Source organism: Clytia hemisphaerica, unplaced genomic scaffold, assembly GCF_902728285.1.
Source record: "Clytia hemisphaerica strain Z4C2 unplaced genomic scaffold, Clytia hemisphaerica genome assembly, whole genome shotgun sequence".
In the NCBI taxonomy this organism is placed as follows: Eukaryota; Metazoa; Cnidaria; class Hydrozoa; order Leptothecata; family Clytiidae; genus Clytia; species Clytia hemisphaerica.
The window spans coordinates 210,505-229,018 of record NW_027104215.1 but is presented as its reverse complement, the minus strand read 5'-3'; the positions used below and the strand labels follow the sequence as shown (position 1 = coordinate 229,018).

The following is an 18,514-nucleotide window of genomic DNA, read 5'->3' as shown; positions in this document are numbered from 1 at the left end:
GAACTGAAATTGAAACTTGACATTACAACCTGCCGAGACCGCATTTGGGCTATCGAGACAAAAAGTGCAAATAATTTATGCCGGCCGCTAGCTAAATTATGCATGCTGACTAACATTGATTTTTTTTGTGGGTCCGATTTTAGACTAGCAAACTAGTCTGTAAATTAATCATGTCAGAGGGCGGGAACATAAAGGCGGCGGGCGTTTGCTAGAATAGGAGCTGCGTAGGAGAGCTAGCAAAAGTTGGTGAGAGGCTGCTGATATACAGACTAGAACATTCCGCCACGGCTTCATTTTGGAGGTTGTGAGAACGGAGGAGTGCTTTCCTAAATTTTGGAGGGAGAAAAGCCGACAGACCACTTTGTTTTGAATTTTGGGTGGTGGAGGAGCCACCTTTCAAGTTTTGAAACTTTTACATCTTTAGTTGTTTTTGTTATTCATACATTATTAGAAAGGTAAGTATTTGCAATTTAGCTTCAGTTTTCTACAATCATCAAAAGTGTACAAGGATTATTCAGTTTTCCTTATGCAGGTTGGTGGTATATGTTACGTGCTTTTGGGGCTTTTTGCTAGCCTCTTTCATTCAAGGTAAGAAATATTTTTTCTAACAGTCTAATTTGGTTCCACCTAAATACTTTTTGCTTTTTATTTTAGTACTTACAGACTACTTGTTAAGGAACTTGATTACTCTAGTCTCATTGTGGCTAAGTGAACCCCTCCAACACTCTTTTCTATGAATACAACAGTAACACTAACCAGGCAGGAACTCTGCTCAAAAGTACCCAACAAAATAACCTTTTTGAAAAAATTTTGACACTATTTTAAGAATAATAACATATCATAATAATCAATAATTCTGACACTTTTAATATCTCACGATAACCTAACACAGGTTTTCAAGCCGTACCAAAAATTTTTTTGGTACTGTTTGAAAACTATTTTTAGGTTATCGTGAGAATAAACAGCGTTTCCTGGTTAGTTTAAAGAAACTCCAAAGATTATCCCTCTCATCACTCTCAATGTCATTACTGCCAGGCTGCTGTCTGACTGTCCGACCCTCTTCAATAGACTCACTGCTACAAAAAACAACCTGTCCTGACTGTCAGCATGTAACGTACCAGCCAAGCACAGGAAAATTACACGTACTGTACACATAGAAAATTAAATGGAAAACTTACAGAAAAGTACTTACTTTTAATAGTTAAGATGTCATATGTTGAATAACTAAAACTCCAACCACAAAAATGACACATTGGTGCATAATTATTATTATAAGTGTATTATTATAATTAAGTATTTCAGTCTGTCGAATGAAAAATGTAACATCTGTCATGTACAAATTTTAATTTGTGAAAAATTGAAATTTCCAGAATTTAGTGCTGTGATAAGATAGCTCTGATAGAAAATCCAGAGTTTATATGGTGACAGAAAAGTTTTTGGGTACACGTATTCATGATTTTAGAAAAATGCAGTATTTTTGTCATGAGAAGAGAATTATTGTAAAATCTGACCTTTTTCTATAAACTGTGGCTATGTGCTGAAGAATTTTCTTGTCACACCAAAAATGCTGAAAAATTAACCTTACACTTTAAGATTTATGGCTAAATTTTTTTGGGAGTTTTCTTGCCACACTAATTTTACAATTTAATATAATTATTTAAATTAAATTACCTATTGAGAAATTTTTGTTGTCAAACTGAGAATTCTGAATTTTCACCGTAATATAAATTCTGACAAATTTTTCATCTACGTACAACTATAATTTGGGGAATCCCACTTGTTCGACAGTATACTTGTCCGACGGTACATTTGTTAGACCGGTTGTTTGACAGTTATTAGTTCGACACCCATTTGCTCGACTGCATGGTTGTTCGACGACCACTTGTTCGACACTCTTCTCTCAAACAACTGGTCTGTTGAACAACTATGTAGATTGTCGAACAAGTGGATTGTCAATCAACTGCGGGTTGTCGATCATTTTGGCACCCATTTGTTCCACAACCCACTTGTTCGACATTCAATTTGACAAGAATTTGTTGAACAAGTAAGATGTGGAAAAATGGGTTGTTGAACATGTGACATATACTTATCACCCATTTTTCTGTAAATTGTAAGTATGTGTACTATAAAATTAACTTCACACTTGAAGATTTATGGCTGAATGAAAAAAATGAGTTTTCTTGCCACACTAATCTGGCAATTTAAAAATATGTAAATGTTTAAAGTTATAGTAGGTACTATGTGTACAGTACGTTTGAGAAATTTTTGTTGCCAAACTGAGAATTCTTAATTTTCTCCATAAATTCTGCTAAATTTCCCTCTACGTAAGTATATATAAGTTTTGGAAAAAATACTAGAATTGAGTAAAACAGAGTAAAACATAAGCATGGCGAAAAAATTTAATCATTTTTAGATGTAAGAAGACTTTTAATATTTCATAATTTGAAAGAAAATGTTTTTTGGAGAAATTTGTCAGTGCCTCTTTACCATAACTTTATTTCTACTCAAAACTGTGTAATTTTATCATAGGGATAGATACAGTACGTATTAAACTCAAAACAAAGGGATAACCAGGTAGATATTCACAAAAGTTTGTAGCACTTCCAATACACACGACATTGTGTAGTGTAGTAGTCTCTGGTAGTCCAACAACCATATATTTTTGATAAAGAACCTTTGACTTGTGAGTCCTGGAAAATTAAAACGTCTTATGTGTTTGAATGTCAGTAAATAATTGTTAGCTACTGTACCTGGGTTAATCCCTATTGATTACCACCTGCAAACCTAGGAAAAAGAAAGCTGAAATGAAAAAAAAACTCACAGTCCATAGTGTTTTCAATCTGAATATTCCATTCCTAAAATTGAATGAGTTATGAATAGGAAAAGATAACAAGTCAACAAGTTCTGATAACTGATGTTACAAGATTTTCCATCTTCTCTTGCCTCTCAAATCAAAACAAAAAACAATCAAAAATGAGCCAAAGAATTTTGCATGCAGAGAACCATGAAGAAAAGCCACATTATACACAAAGAAGAGACTCATCAATAAGAAACAAGAAACAAAACAAAATCTTTTCAAATAAAAATTTCCACTAGAAGTCAGCCATTATTTTTTCCAATCACTCCCTCCTCAAAAATCAAAACAACACGATCTGCGACTTTGACGGAAGTTTTCATTTCTCATTTCACGAATTTCTCAAAGTTCATTCATTTCTACAACGCCGAAATCTGGCGTTGTAAGATTGGGGCTTCAGCTTAGCCGTTTTTTCCTTCCTGGGGTTTCGCTCCAGTCGGGCTTTCAGCCCTCGCCGCCGACAAAATTTCTTCCTACGCTTACCTAACTCCTACGCTCACTTTTCCCGCGTGATACCGTTCCAGCCCGACTGGCGTGCCAGTCTAGTCCGATTTATCGTATCCTATTTCTTTGTGATTTTACTGAGATATTAGCTACAGGTTTTGATTTTCGTTTATGATTTGTCTATTCATATGTCATAAAAGTGGCAAATAATCAAAATCTAAGTTTGGGGTAAATGTAAGATGTAAGGTAAATTATTCACAAAAAATCGGAAATAAATATTCCCCTATCAGTATCACGATTTAGGGCAAATTCTTTCAATTAGCCTCCGTCTCAGAACGCGGTCAGAAAATTTTGCGGATAATTTCACAGCGAAAATGCATCCAGTGAAACGTAAGTAATGTTTTTTTTTTTTCTAAAAAGGAGTCTTTTGACTCAAGGAGAGCAATCTCTTTTTTTAAAAAAGTATTCACGAAGTAAATTGTCTGCCTCGTAATACGGTAGGTAGGTGGTAGATAGTTTGTGTTTCAGTAGATTTTTTGTATTTTTGTGGGTATTAGTTTATTGTGTTGATTTGAATTCAAGATTAATGAAACAGTTGATTAATGGGAAGTGTTCTTGAGGTCATCAGTTGAATGCTGTCACTCGAGCGAAGCTTTCGACCCTTATTCAATAACTTCATCGCGACAGTGGGCCAAATTGTACAACCGAGTTGAACAAAGTCCTCGACTTCTCATTTTTGTAGTAAGTTTGTCAATGTTTGGTTTTATAGTGTTTTTAGAGTACCAAATTAAGATATATATGATGGATGTGATAGTTATGAAAGGAAAGAGAGGAAAGAGAGGAAAGAGAGGAAAGGAGACACAAGAGAAGAAAAAAGGTTCTTTACCTTCGATAATTGGAGAGTTGATATTGTCCATGTTGTCTCAAGTCTTGTTAGAGTTAAAAGAGGTTTATTTCAATCACGTTTTTCGATTTTGAAAGTTCAGGGCCGTCGGAAAGATGGCCGTAGTTTTTCATCTATTGTTATTTTCTTTTCTTCTTTGTTCGGTTACTTGGGGTAGGCGAGTTCCGTTAGTGGGGGTGGGCGAGTTCCCTGTGGTGGGGGTAGTAAAATATATTTGTGGTCGGGTGTTCGAGGTGGGGCGTGTTTTAATGGCGATGGTGGTGGGTGGTGATAAATAGGGCGGTCGAAAAAGGCGTGTAGAAGAGTAAGGGAGGGATCTAAATCTAAGTTTGGGGTAAATGTAAGATGTAAGGTAAATTATTCACAAAAAATCGGAAATAAATATTCCCCTATCAGTATCACGATTTAGGGCAAATTCTTTCAATTAGCCTCCGTCTCAGAACGCGGTCAGAAAATTTTGCGGATAATTTCACAGCGAAAATGCATCCAGTGAAACGTAAGTAATATTTGGCTTGGCGTCAGTTTTGTTTGGTTGATGTTTGGTATCCTGATCATTAAAAGCAATGAAATGCCACACAGTCACTCTACACATGATGCCTCCAGCCATGATTGGTATCAGGCAGAATGTTGGAAAAAAAACATTTTACAAGAAATTGTTGATAGAAACTATATTGACTTATTTTTACAATTTTGGCGGTGTGGGTTTAGTTGGTTGATAATGTTTACACTGTGGGATGGTTTTCAAAAAACTGTTATATTGATTTTTGTTTGTTGGAATCGATTACCAAAAAAAAGAGAACCTTTTTTTGATAAATACTTTATTTTTTTCATGAATCGAAAAAACCGTGTGGATAGTATGTCTTGTATTAAGTAGTAACCAATGTAGTGTCTGTTTTCAAATTTTGAAAGCTCTATATTGAAGCTCTGACTAGCTCTGTTTTTAAAACTTTTAGCCATGTTTTTTTCTTTGTTGCTATTAAAGATAGATTTTTAAATTGTCGTAATGTAAATTTATGGTAAAGTTTTAGTTTTTGAGTTTAGTTCATCAGTAGTACATACAGTAGTATTTTTTCAGTAATCCTTTCTTGTAAATATAGTAACATTTAACCAGACTCATTGCCCTCATTATATTCGAATTTGTATTTTTTTAGGACTGATAAGTACATATTTTTAAACACCAAAACAAAGCAAACAACATGCCAGTTTTTTCTGGACAAATATATATGTATACTTTATTGTGTGCTTTGAGTTCTATTTTAATCAACCCTCTCAACTGCTGATCTTTCAACTATCATTTAGGAGTATAGAATGGGCTTCCATAGTACCTTTTTATCTAAGTATTTTGTGCAAATTTTCAACAAAAGTAGACTTCTTGATTGTCCTTGTCCCTTATGTTAAAGTTGTTCTGATGGAGGACATTGCTATTTTTGGTAGCCTTCACATATCAATAAGGAGCTTTGGTGTAAATGTTTTTTCTGATGAAATCATACTAATCTGAAACTATTAGGCCTTTATGAACTTTCTAGAACAATAATCTTGCTCCAATCTTGAGAAACACTGGAAAAATAGGTTAGCATTCCCTGCCATAATTTCACAGATTTCCTCTGCTTTCTGCTTGAAAACGCTGTTGTATAGCCGAAAACGAAAGTGAAACTGTGAAAACGTCCGCAAATTCGGGCCCAGTCCTCTTCCGAGACGGAGGCTTTTGACTTTTTATTATTTTCAGAAAAATAATTCAATAAACATATTTTTCACTTTACAATGAAGCAAATGATAGAAAATATGCTTTTTCACGTCAACTTTACTCACAATAGGCTCAGTTCTTCAATTTGTTTTTTTGAAAAAATTTCTTCTCGCAACAAAAATTGAAAAAAATAAACTGATAAGATATACTCAAAAGCTGATCCAAAAGCTCGTAAGTAGTAAAACAGTTTAAGAAAAAAAGTCCCAATAAATGCAAGGAGCCAAAGACTAGTGACTGAATTTGAAGCAAATCAGACTCGAAGTAATCTAAGTTTTATCGAAGTAAAAATTAGAAATACCGCTCAGTTTTGTTAAGAAAAGATAACTAGATCAATAAAAAATACAATATGGACAGTATAATGTGTGCCAAAAATAAGAGCGTTTTGAGCCTTGACAAAAATTTTACAGTTCTTGTAAAAAAAAGTCTGGTCTGGTCATTAAAAGGATGGTAAAATGTGACACATTCTGTATTTTTTTTATTTGATCACTATATTTTAATTATTTTAGTTTTTTTCCTAAAAAAAAGAATGAATTTCAAAATTTACAAAAACAAATCAAAATGACAAAATAATACAGACAACTGACATTAAAAATATACAAATTAATGGATAACGAAACTCAAAAAGCAATTAAATCAATTAAAAAACAATATTTCATAATTAAATTCTAAATTAAAAATCTATCATACCTATAATTTGGTTTTAAAAGAAACACAACATGAGTTAAGATTAATCAATCAATCAATCAATCAATCAATCAATCAATCAATCAATCAATCAATCAATCAATCAATCAATCAATCAATCAATCAATCAATCAATCAATCAATCAATCAATCAATCAATCAATCAATCAACCAACCAATCAATCAACCAATCAATCAATCAATCAATCAATCAATCAATCAATGTTACAAACAAAAGAAACAGCGGAAGAAAAATATTCCCAACAACAATAAAGTTAAAAAACCGAAATTCTTCTTATCAAAAAATAGTAACAAAAGGGGTTATTCTATGTAAAAGTAATAATATAAAAATCTGTCAATAATAATATCATACATAAAACATTGCAATATAACAAAAGATGTGGCGTGGTAGGATAAGTAGGCTGTCCCAGCTGGGGAATAGCCTGCATCACCCCGCCCAAGGGCGTTTTTTTTCAAGTTCCACCGGGGCTGTGAGACAGAGGTGTGATTTTGTAAGCTCGAAGTAGAACCTAATTGAGCCGTCTCAAGGTTCAACAAAGTGGAGCAGCCAGAATCTATGTGGAATACTGTGGAGATTCTTAGGATTTTCTCACTTATTTGCAAGTGTCTAAAACAGAACTGAAGTTGCTAAAATAGCAACTCATTGGTTGAGTTGTCACCAAGAAATGAAGCTTTCTGAAATCCTAAGACGTAAATCCTTATTTGATAGAACATTTTGTAAGTCCTACAAATTTTTTTTTTGTTTGCTATCAAAATTGGAATCTAAACTTGTTATGAAGAATTAACAACACTAAGATCATTTATTGAGATTGGGGCCTGGGGTGATACCAAACCACCAATCAGAATCGTTACATCGTGTAGTCTGTTAGCAACCTGAGGTAAAACAGGTATTTAAAGTCACCATAATCATATTAGCAATTCATTACCAGCTCATAGATCACAGTGCAACTAAGATACTACCGTTAGCGATAAATAATCTAAATCATCCTTTGAATAAACTCTTGTAGCCTTTTGGGATAGCACCATCAAAAGCAACCAGAAAATCGTCACACAATCGTGGTGATTAGAGCTTCCAAATGGAAAATCGTATCAAAGTCTGGTCACTAGCACCATCAAAAGCAACCAATTAAGAGACATCAAGATATGGAGATGCTTGAAGAATCATAGTTTTGGAAATCGGCACAAAGCCTGGTCATTAGCGCCATCAAAAGCAAACAAACCAATTAACATAACAAGGACGGATGTAAAGATTTTGAAGAATCAAAATTATGAACAATCGTAACACAGCGTGGTGAATAGCGCTCCCGAAGCATAGAATTAATATACCAAGGATATAGATACATGAGGAATCATAGTTATAGAAAATCGTCACATATAGCGTGGCGATTAGCACTTCCAAAAGCAAACCAATTCATAGATATGTGAAAAATCAAAATTATGGAAAATTGTCACATTGCCTGGTGATAAGCTCTCCCACATACATTATTTCTGTCTCGATCCTCCCAATGAAGACATCAACGATTTAAGTGATAGTGTGATGAAGGGTTATATAGAGAATTCATCGCACTGTGTCGATTGTGAAATGTATTGTTCTTTCCTCTGTTTGACCCCTTCCACAATTGCTAGTAAGATCTTCACGTGTGCCTGTAGAAGAAAGAAAAAGAAGATTTTTATACCGACCGAAACGTTGACTGTGTTCTATATAGGTTCAAGCATTTATTTAAAGCCAATCCAAGCCGATTCCAGAACTCGCAGTAACCATTGAAAAATAGGTTGCAAGATTGAAGAAATTGGAAATACTTTAGAGAAACTTATTTGGAAACCTCATACACTATTTTCATTCAAATTAAATGATACATCTAAGTCGATGCAAAATGTTGCCGAAAATGTAATAAAGTATTGAGAGTTTTTTAGCCGACCGGGCAAAGTGAATAAATTTTGAGGAGATTCCTAAAGAGAATTTTTATCGATCAAGTCCAGCGGGGAGGTGATGGAAATTTCGGCAGAATGACCAAATCTGCCCCCGCCTTTTCTCCTATTCTTGATATTGCGTCAGTCAAGATGACGTCATATTTTTAACGGAAGCACTCGAAAAAAGCCGGATTTTGACCTCCGTGTTTCTATTTTTAGTAACAGAGAGGGGTCAAAGCCCGGATTTTTTCGGGTGTTTCCGCTAGAAAAATTACTTACGCATATCAAGAATAAGGTAATACAACCTCCCGTGTATTAAACTAAAAAAAAACATTTTGATCTTTCTTGGTTGACAAAGGCATGATCCAAAAAAATATAATACACGATCAAAATAGCATATTTATTAAATTACGAAACCATTTATAGATCTATCTTATCAAACTAAAATCTGAGAACTTATTCATAGGAACTCATAGGTTTTCCACCGTGAATTCATGAAAAAATGTTTAGAAGACTAAAGGGAAGTACTGGGCTATGGGTGAAACTTTCTTATCGTGTTTTCAAGTCATATAGGTTTATTAGAGATGATTTTCATAAAGATATTGCCAGAATTTATGTGACAATGGCTTTTGCTGACAGTCAGCAGAATCATAATAACTATAAAGAAAGGCTTTAATTCTTATAAAGCTAAGTTTTGTGGTACTTTTCAGACGTAGGATACAAAGATAACAGCGTAGGAGTTGTGTGGGAGAGAATAGTGTAGGTGGAAAACGCAGAAATTTTTTTTCTTTTTTTGCGAAAACGAATCTTTTGGGAAATTAATCAAATTTGATTAAGCATGTCAGTTGTACAAAGATTTACAAAGCAAATTGAAATATATATTCCCATAGCATAATTGAATTATCTTTATGAAATCCTCTGTGTCTCGTTAACTCAATTCTGAAAGATTTGATTTAAGGTAAGCCAAACTGACATAGATAAAACACTTCTGTTTTTTTGAAAGACAATGAAAGACAAGGAAATCCTTTTTCAGATTTTGTATATTAGAACATATAATTTTTCTGAAAATTTAGCTCAAATTAGCAAGATCCTAAGAAAAATGTTGTACTTCCGCAGTTTTGCTTAATTTTGGAACCTTCACGGGATTAAATTTCCCGTATATTAATTTTAGAAATATTCAAATTCCGGATTTTGGCCAAAACCCCAAGGAAAATTGGCAGATTTAGGACAATAGAGCAAGTACGTCGGAAACACGCGAAGGAGTGAAACGCTCGTTAAAAGACAATGCAATTGTAATTACAAATCCCTTCCTCTGATAAGTTCGACGTGGTCTAAAACGACCTATGAAAATGAAAGAAATTGCGTGAACATTTTTACATTACGCGAAACATTGTTGACATTGTTACAAAACATTGAGATGACCTTACCTGGTTTGAGCTCAATTTCTGTAGTTGTGGATCGTGTTTGATGCACGTCTCGTGAATAGAGGCTAGATCCCTTGCTAAGTCACGTGACGTATTGTCTGGTTTGTTGATGTTTTGTTCAGTCATTTTGGATGGTGGATGTGAGTAATTCTGGAAAAAGAGCGAAATAGGTTCTTTTAATGTTTTTTAAAGATAATGATTAACAGAAGAAAGAATCCAGTTTGATATTTAGACAGAGAACATTGTTGTTTCTCTGTGCTACTGGCAATTCAATCATATGTCACTCGAGACAGGAGACCCTGTATTTTTATTATCTGATGAATACAGGACGGGACAGGACGGACAGGACGGAATTCACAGTGGGAAATTCGAATTTAGCGCTGTCCTCACTTACTAAAATGAAAACCAAATTTCGGAAGTTGCGTTTTCTCTAAGAAAGTGTGACCAATAAAAGAATAACAAAATTTGATTGGCTATGTTTTCAACCGCTATTAGGATCTGGGAAATTCAAACTCTCAGCCCAAACCATGCTATATATCAGTATATAAAATCATAGCATGGATCTCCAGGCGTACCTACGGCTATCTTTCCGAAAGTTCGCTCTTGGAAGTGTATCAAATCAACCCAACTGGTTAAATTTTAAAACTATGATGTATTTGAGCCATATCGACCATCTATTAGGGGTTGGTGTTTATTAGCATTTGCTATTTCATTGTATTTTTATTTTATTTCAACCCTAGCTGTTATTTTTTAAAACCAACGTGAAATAAAGAAACAATACAATCAGTGCTCAGAAATGTTCAGGAAATAAATTTTGGAAAGATATTCGTAAGTTTGGTAGTATTCATGATATGCACCACTGCAATAACTTTTCTGTTTTTGTTCAACCCAATACGTCACTTTTCCATTGTTTAAGTGACGTATTGGGTGGAAAATTTAAAAAATTTCTAGAGGACTCTGCAGTGGTGCATTTCAAGAGTCTTCTTTTCTTGTCTCACTTAACACGAAGCATTTTATAAAAAGGAAGAAGTCGTTCTTTTTTCCTTCTTTTTTTTCATAGTTCCAGGTTTTGTTTTTAAATAAGAGTGATATCGTTTGCTTACTCATCAATTTAAATTCATAAGTTTTTTTCACATTGGATTGAAACGGATGTGGAGCAAGATTGGTCAGAAAGAGGAAAATAATTTTTTTTTCTTATATCAGCATAATATAACATTAGGCAGACACTTTTCTGATATGAAACGAGAACACTTATGTAAACATAAAATCTTTCAAACATCAAAACTCGATTACGGCGCTAAAAATTTCATAACAAAACTATGTCCGACATATATGAAAGCTCTTCGATCATTGGTGATAGCTCCGAGCTATGACCTGTTGATGGAGATATAATGGACCTTTTTGGAGCATAAATATATGAATTTCGACTATTTAAAAAAAATAATATTAGAAGTAGAAGTAAGAAAAATATCGGTTAGAAGAAGACTTACAGATATGTCGTCTAAAAAGTCGATCATCTTCGATCTGTATTTTTTCAAGAAAGGATTTACAACCACTAAATATGGTTCCTAGAAAATAAAGAATGAAAGATAAAATTTAAGCAGCGATGACTGAATGGTCAATAGCGTTGGTGCCAAAAAATCAGCGATTCCCAGTTCGAGTTTGTCCCAGTTCGTTAACGATATCCTGTGCATCCTGTGATATCCTATTTCTGGAAAAGCCCAATGCTTAATAAGGGCCTTTTCGTAAATTATTTCAAGTGCAACGTTTGTCTCGTTTTGAAACCATTACCAAGGTGATTAAATCTCTTGGGTCTTCAAGTGTCACTTTCACTATTGATACCATAGCAATATTTTGAAAACGAGGTAAGCGTTGCTTGTGACGTGATGTATGAAAAGGTCTATTGTATTATATAAAAGAAAGGTACCTTAGCACCAAACTCGACAAGATTCGCAAGTTTCTGTAAGCACATTGCAACTAATGTTAACGTTCTGGATGCCATTGGTGAGGGCGATTCTATAATGGAAAATAATATCGCATTTAGAAAAGATAAGAAAAACTACAGGTAGGTACAGTCTGCTTCCCTTCTATTATATTTTACTATGTTTTGAATTAGTCGTCTAGTATGATAGACTAGATTAAACTTTGTTGGTTCAAACCAGTCAGCTTGTAAGAATGGATTGATTAAAGTCTGTTCACGATAAGTGTGCACTCTTTTTTCTTTTACCTATAACTTTTGAAGGAATTCTTAAATCTTTAGAAATTTGGTATCGTTGGAGAGATATTTGTGAGTGGAACAATTTGAAATAAAAAAGTCTTTAAAAAATTCTAAAAACGAAGATGAAAATTAAGAAGAAAAAAATGAAGATCTTGTAGAGAAGTGCTATAACTTTCATTTTCAGATTCTTTGATCTTAGGAGGTCATCACTGTGAAAAAATTTCACTAAAATATTTATTCAAGATAAAGTTATGATACAAAGTTTATAAGTGATTGACCCCAAAAAACAGCAGAGAACAGGAGAAAACAGCGTTTTTAGACTACAGTCAGCTTATAACTTTGTTTGATATCTTTTGATTGAATGATTATTTTTGAGAAATTTTTTCGATAATTAAGGATTTACTTCAGTGAAAATGATAGGTATAGCACTTTTCTACAAGATCTTCACTTTTTTCTTCTTCATTTTCATCTTCATTTTTAGAATTTTTTTATCGATTTTTTTATTCCATATTGCTCCACTCACTAATATCTTTCCAACGATACCAAATTTATAAAGATTGAAGAATTCCTTCAAAAGTTATAGGTAAAAGAAAAAAGAGTACACACTTATCGTGAATAGACTTTAGTTCACGTGGTTTGTAGCTTGTAGAATTTTAAGTTTTAAAGTAAGTTAATATTTACCTCCAACTAAATTATGCATTTTCGGATTGAGTACGGCCGGTACGATAAGACGAAGAAATAGAAAAGCACTAAAAAGGAAAAGTAATTATGAAAATAGATATTACATTATAAAATTATAAGATTGAAACACTGGGACGGATACTACGACAATAACAATGTGGGAATTTTCATACCTATAAATGTCTAAACAGGTACCGTAAGTTGGTCTAATGTCGAAATCCCTCTTAAAATTCACTCATCTTTAGTTAGAGCTGGGATTAATAGGAAAGTCGGAAACCCGGCGGATTGAAACTTTATAATTTCTTTGCTTAGTGGTCAGAGGAGAAATCATCTTTTTTAATCAGAGATTCCGACCTTACGATTTTTCATATCTCTGAAAAGGGTGTCGGAATTAGATTAGAGATAATAGACCAACTTACGGTACACGTACTTACGGTATGTAAACATGCGAATTTTTCAGAAAATGAGCTGGAATGCTAAGCAACCTCATCCCTGACCCGGAGATTGGAGTTGCTTATAAAAAAAATGTGTCACCCCTTCCCAAGTTAACAACACATATTTCTTATATGATATTTATGATGTAATGTTTTTTTATACGGCATGTTGTATAAGCACTCAAAATAGCCCGGGCGTTTGGCACTAGTTTCATTGTTAAAATTCAAAATTATTGGCAAACGCCCGGTCTTTTTTGAATGCTTTCGTATAAAATCACATCATGAATACCAAGAACCAAAGAAACTATTACCTGACTACTCGGGAAGGAATTTCCGGTTCGTCGGGCCATACCGATTTGGCTTCGGTTTGAAGGCAGTAGAAAAGGTACCGTAGATGTCTAGGAAGAAGAAAGGAAAGATAATTTCAGTTAAAAAGTGATACTTCTCAGCAAAAATTTAACTGTTCGCGGTTAGAAAATACAAGCAATGCAATGTTTATAACATCTGCGTATCAAATCAGGGACTTATGCCATCATTCCTTTGAGCCACTCTTTCCATTAGTTCTATTTATACTGAGACGATTAATTTGTCTGAGACGAGCAATTTATAAAATGAGCATTATGGAGGAGTGTACTTTCCATTCATGCTTCAATAAATAGGATCTCCTCCACAGATCACATTTTACAAACTTCTCGTCTCAGACAATTTTTCCATCTCAGTATAAATGGAACTATTGTATCTTGTTTCAAAAAAATTATACAGCTGGGTTTTTAAAACTCGAACACGCACAAGGAACACAAATTTGTTCGAGTTAATGAAATGTCGAGTTGTGGAGACTGTAAGGTCTGTAAGGTATTGTTAAATGAAGGTTAGGAAAAAACCTGCTCGAGTTAAAGAAATATTGGAGGTATAGATAGACGTTCAAGTTAAAGAGACTTGACTGTAAGTTGAACGGTGAAGAAGAAAGCGGCTATTATATTTTGATTTTTCCCAAGAGACTTGGCTGTACATTCATCCACACCACTTACTTTGGACAATCTTGTTTGGAGTTGAAGACATTACTGGTGATTTCTTCCAAGAATTTGATAAGTTGTTGGAGATTCTCAGCCACGTTCGATCCTTTCTCTATCCGAGATGGATTCAACTGGAATTAAAAAATGGGAAGTCTTTTTGAGTTTTTGTAACAAAAAGAAATTAAATAAGGAGTTACTAGATCTTGGACAAAAATCAACCGAGAAATCCTTATTTGAAGAAAGTTTGAGGGCTGGATTTGTTACAATAAATACAAACTGATGACGATGGACTCTCTCGTCGATTTCGACGGATGAGCGTTCAGCATAAAGTAGAGATGTTAAGAAAGGAAAATAAAACAAGTTAAGAAAAAACTGAAATGTTAAAATTTAAAATAAATACATACATACAAATATAACATAACTAAAATTACCTCGCAATTTTGTCGACTTTCCATGATTTTGAGGATAACACTTTTAATGGTCTTCTGCAGGTAAGGGATGGCAACCATCTTCATATATTGGTCCATTAGCTTTGTGGCTAACGTGTTCCCACGGAATAACGTTTCTTTTTTCTCTGTGAGAATAAAAGAAATAACATTTAGTCGAGTTATAATCCGCGTAATAGAATAATATTGGTGTCATTATAACAATACAATAATCGTAACGGAATAATACCAGGTATGGCCCTTCCGTTTATTCTTTTGTTTATTTTGCTTATGTCTGAATTACTTGCATTCTAGACAAGACAACATTAAAAAATAGAGAATTGTATGTAAAGTTTTCCAAATTCCTAAACTCAAAAACTTTTCAAAGGCATCAACGTATATCATCAGTTTTTGATTGCGTTACCAGTGCTCCTCTTGGGATTGGTTTAAGATTTAATCACATGATCAAAAATGATTAAAACGAACTAATTTCTCAACACAAGTTCAGGTAAGGAGCAATGGAAAGAAGCAAAAGGCTTCCAGACCGGGGTTTTTTATATCGACTTTGGTTATACAAAAGTGTCATTCATGAGGCTGATTTTGATGATATCTTCTACAAAGAAAAGGTTCTTTTGGAATGATATTTGTTGGGGTTTTTTATACGGACTATGATGAGAAGTGTATCAGTACTATGAACCAGTATTACCGATAATCGTCAATAAACGTCTTTTACTGTACTTTATTTAGTCTATTGTTATTATAAAAAAGTATTAAAGTTAGCAAATCCGATCATAGCAGCTTAGTAAATAAGGAACTCGATAAAGAACTTCGAGGCTGAAATTCTCTGGAAAAACAAGTAATTCAAGGCTCGGAGTAGACTAGCAAGCGTCTGTCTTTCTTTGGACACGGGAACGCGGGAATAGTGCTTATAATAAAGAGTTCTTATGAAAAATAGAAATTGCCGCGGGAGAGTGGATTGGAAAGACAGACTAGTTCCAAGTGGCGCAAAACGGGATTTTGCTTCAATCTAATCTCAGGCAACGTTCCCTCGAAAAAGAGGGAAGATAAAATGAATGGACACGGCTTATTTTTTCTTCTATTCTCATCGCAATATTTGAGTTTCTCGGAGTTATGGATGAGAAAAAAGATATAAACACAAAAACAGAAAAACGTGGCGAGGACTTCGGAGCGGACTTCTCCAACTTTTTTGCTAGAGAAATTTTTTAATGCTTTTAAATGTTTATAAACACAGATTTAAACTGTCTTGGCATTCTCTATCTGAGATACTTTATTCATACATTGTTTCTGGCTTGGTTGGGACGTTGATTTATTCACAAAAACAAACAAACTCATATCTGCATATACTTTCACTTTTTCATGTGATTGTTGTGATTGAAAGATTTTTTGATTATGCATGGTTATAAACATTCATGACATCTTTTAACACTGGGATCTTTGAAATTTTGTCAGCTTGGTACGTTGGTAAATCTATAGTACAAGTGCAATATTTATGACATTATGACACAGCTGAGATTCCATGACTGCATGCAGGATACTATTTGCAGGGAATGTTCAATAAGTTAATATGCTCACATTCATTGGGTAACAGATCACTGCTTTTTTCTATGGGTACAAGTTAAACCTGATAACTTTATCCCAGAGAATGTAACTCCGAAATGGCTACAGAAATCCTCAAAAATTAAGATGGAAAGTATGGTATTTATATAACATTTTTGGTGGTGCAATATGGTGTGGAAATGATGAAAAGTGAAGTGATAATTTGGAATTTAAAATTGAATGCTTTTTACGTGGAAACAATATTCTGACAAGCTGACCACTGAGACACATCTTGGTTCTATTTGTGAATGAAAATAACAACATTTTACATTGAGATGACTGGTTTCCTGGGCTTTCGGATGCCCGTCGTTTAGATGGATTTCACTACCTTTGACTCTAAATGGTAGATGTACAGACGTGGATGTGGCAGACTTCCAGGGGGAGCACTTAGGCAAAATTAAGTACGGGGACATGCCGCTGACCAGGGTCCCTTTTTCAGACTCTTGAAATATCTGATATGGTCCCAAAATTTTATAATTTTCAAAATGTAGACAGGGTTTTTAGGGTGGAAATTTAAAAATATTTGAATTTTTCGTCTACTTTAAGTCACTTTTGCCAATTTACAGGGTTAAAGTGGGAAAATATTTTGATTTTTTTCGATCGAATCATTTTTAGTTCTGAAAGGGTCCCAAATTTACCAAACATTCATATCTCACAGGGTCCACTTTTCAAACTCCAGCGTGGCACGTCCCGGTTATTCGCCAAGGTTCCCCCGGCAGACTTCTACCTTGTAATTTTGTGTTGTCCCCTGGTGTTGTTGAACAAGTTCAGACTGAAATTTATACGTGAAAGTCTTTCAAACCTACAGTTTGAAAATTTTCGATTGGATTTTTGCCAATTTAAAAAAATCTACTTGGATTTGGAAGTAATTTTATGTAGGTACTATATATAATTTTTATAGCAAAATTGAAGGTCGATATGAACAAATACATATAATTTTATGTTTTGTAAAAGTTGTTGCTTTTTTGAAAACATTTTTCTTTTTGGCTTCTACAAAAAAAAAGTTTTCTTATACCTGCAGTGGCCTGATCTTTTATATTTTTGATGCCGTTTTTCATCATTTGAAAAAGATTTTTCCCCTTATATGAATATTTTTGTTTTGGGGTACCTAGCTGGTAGGTACAGTCCAGTTCATATTCTTTTCATTCACAAAAATATCATACTTTTTGTGAATAGTTTTAACTCCTTGTCTTGTTGTTGGTATCTTATTAGTGCATTTATGCATAAATTATGGAAGAAAGAACTTTAAATTTTTTCAAAAAAAAGCTTCTAAATTGATATTCCATTGTACATTGCACTCACCTTCTTTTATAATACATTAAAATCAACACTGCAACGACTTCAACGTCAACGGACGCTTTTTTTTGACGTTCAGAAAAAACTCTTCGTTTTCAAGAGTTTTTTGCAAAGGAATTCGTCATAAACAGTGTTTTATAGTTAAATTTCACATGATTCTGATGAGGAACGGATTCTGCACACGCTGATATACTTTTTCGCGTGGAAACCAAGAAGTTTTCGAAAAATGGGACGATTAAACGTCAAATTTCACCTGCTCATCTTGCTGTTTGTTTTGAAGTTTCATGAATCGTCCACACAAGCAGAAACTGTTGTGAACGCAAACCAAACAAGAATTAACCGGAAGCAGATCACACTTGTTAGTTTACAAAGGAACAATCGTAACCTTAAAAGACACTTCAAGAACAAATCTAAATTCTTGACCATTTTAATCCTTCTGGCTGGAGATATCGAATCAAACCCAGGTCCAGACCATGTCAAGCGTGTTGTTCCTGAACTAGACCGAATGCTACAAAAGAAGGGGATCAAGATGCTCCATCAAAACATCCGAGGTTTGTCGAGTAAACATTCACATCTAGAGGAATTGCTATCCGACTTTCCTAAGATTGACATCCTCGGACTTTCAGAAACTCATCTCGAAAAGTCGCTCGAAGAAACCGACATTTGCTCAATCGAGAACTACGAATTGATCAAAAAGAATCGGCTGACAGGCACCCACGGAGGTGTAGCTCTCTACATATCTGACCGGATCAAATACAAACGACGAAAGGACCTTGAACACGAGCGTTTAGAGTGTATATGGGTCGAAGTCCTCGAAACTAACACAAGTCCGTTTCTCCTCGGC

General features: G+C 34.2%; 1 protein-coding gene across 1 annotated transcript in view; it reads right to left on the bottom strand.

Moving 5' to 3' along the window:
- Positions 1–6,905: 6,905 nt before the first annotated feature.
- LOC136815702 (ras GTPase-activating protein 1-like) overlaps positions 6,906–18,514 on the bottom strand; it is a 31,878-nt gene continuing 20,269 nt past the window's right edge. Inside the window, exons 17-24 of the mRNA XM_067072143.1 lie at positions 14,764–14,906; positions 14,348–14,463; positions 13,631–13,717; positions 12,886–12,953; positions 11,914–12,002; positions 11,477–11,554; positions 9,990–10,136; positions 6,906–8,295 (exon numbers count right to left, since the gene is read on the bottom strand). Coding sequence (XP_066928244.1) covers positions 8,197–8,295; positions 9,990–10,136; positions 11,477–11,554; positions 11,914–12,002; positions 12,886–12,953; positions 13,631–13,717; positions 14,348–14,463; positions 14,764–14,906 — 827 coding nt within the window. The 3' untranslated portion in view covers positions 6,906–8,196. The remainder of the gene's footprint in view (positions 8,296–9,989; positions 10,137–11,476; positions 11,555–11,913; positions 12,003–12,885; positions 12,954–13,630; positions 13,718–14,347; positions 14,464–14,763; positions 14,907–18,514) is intronic.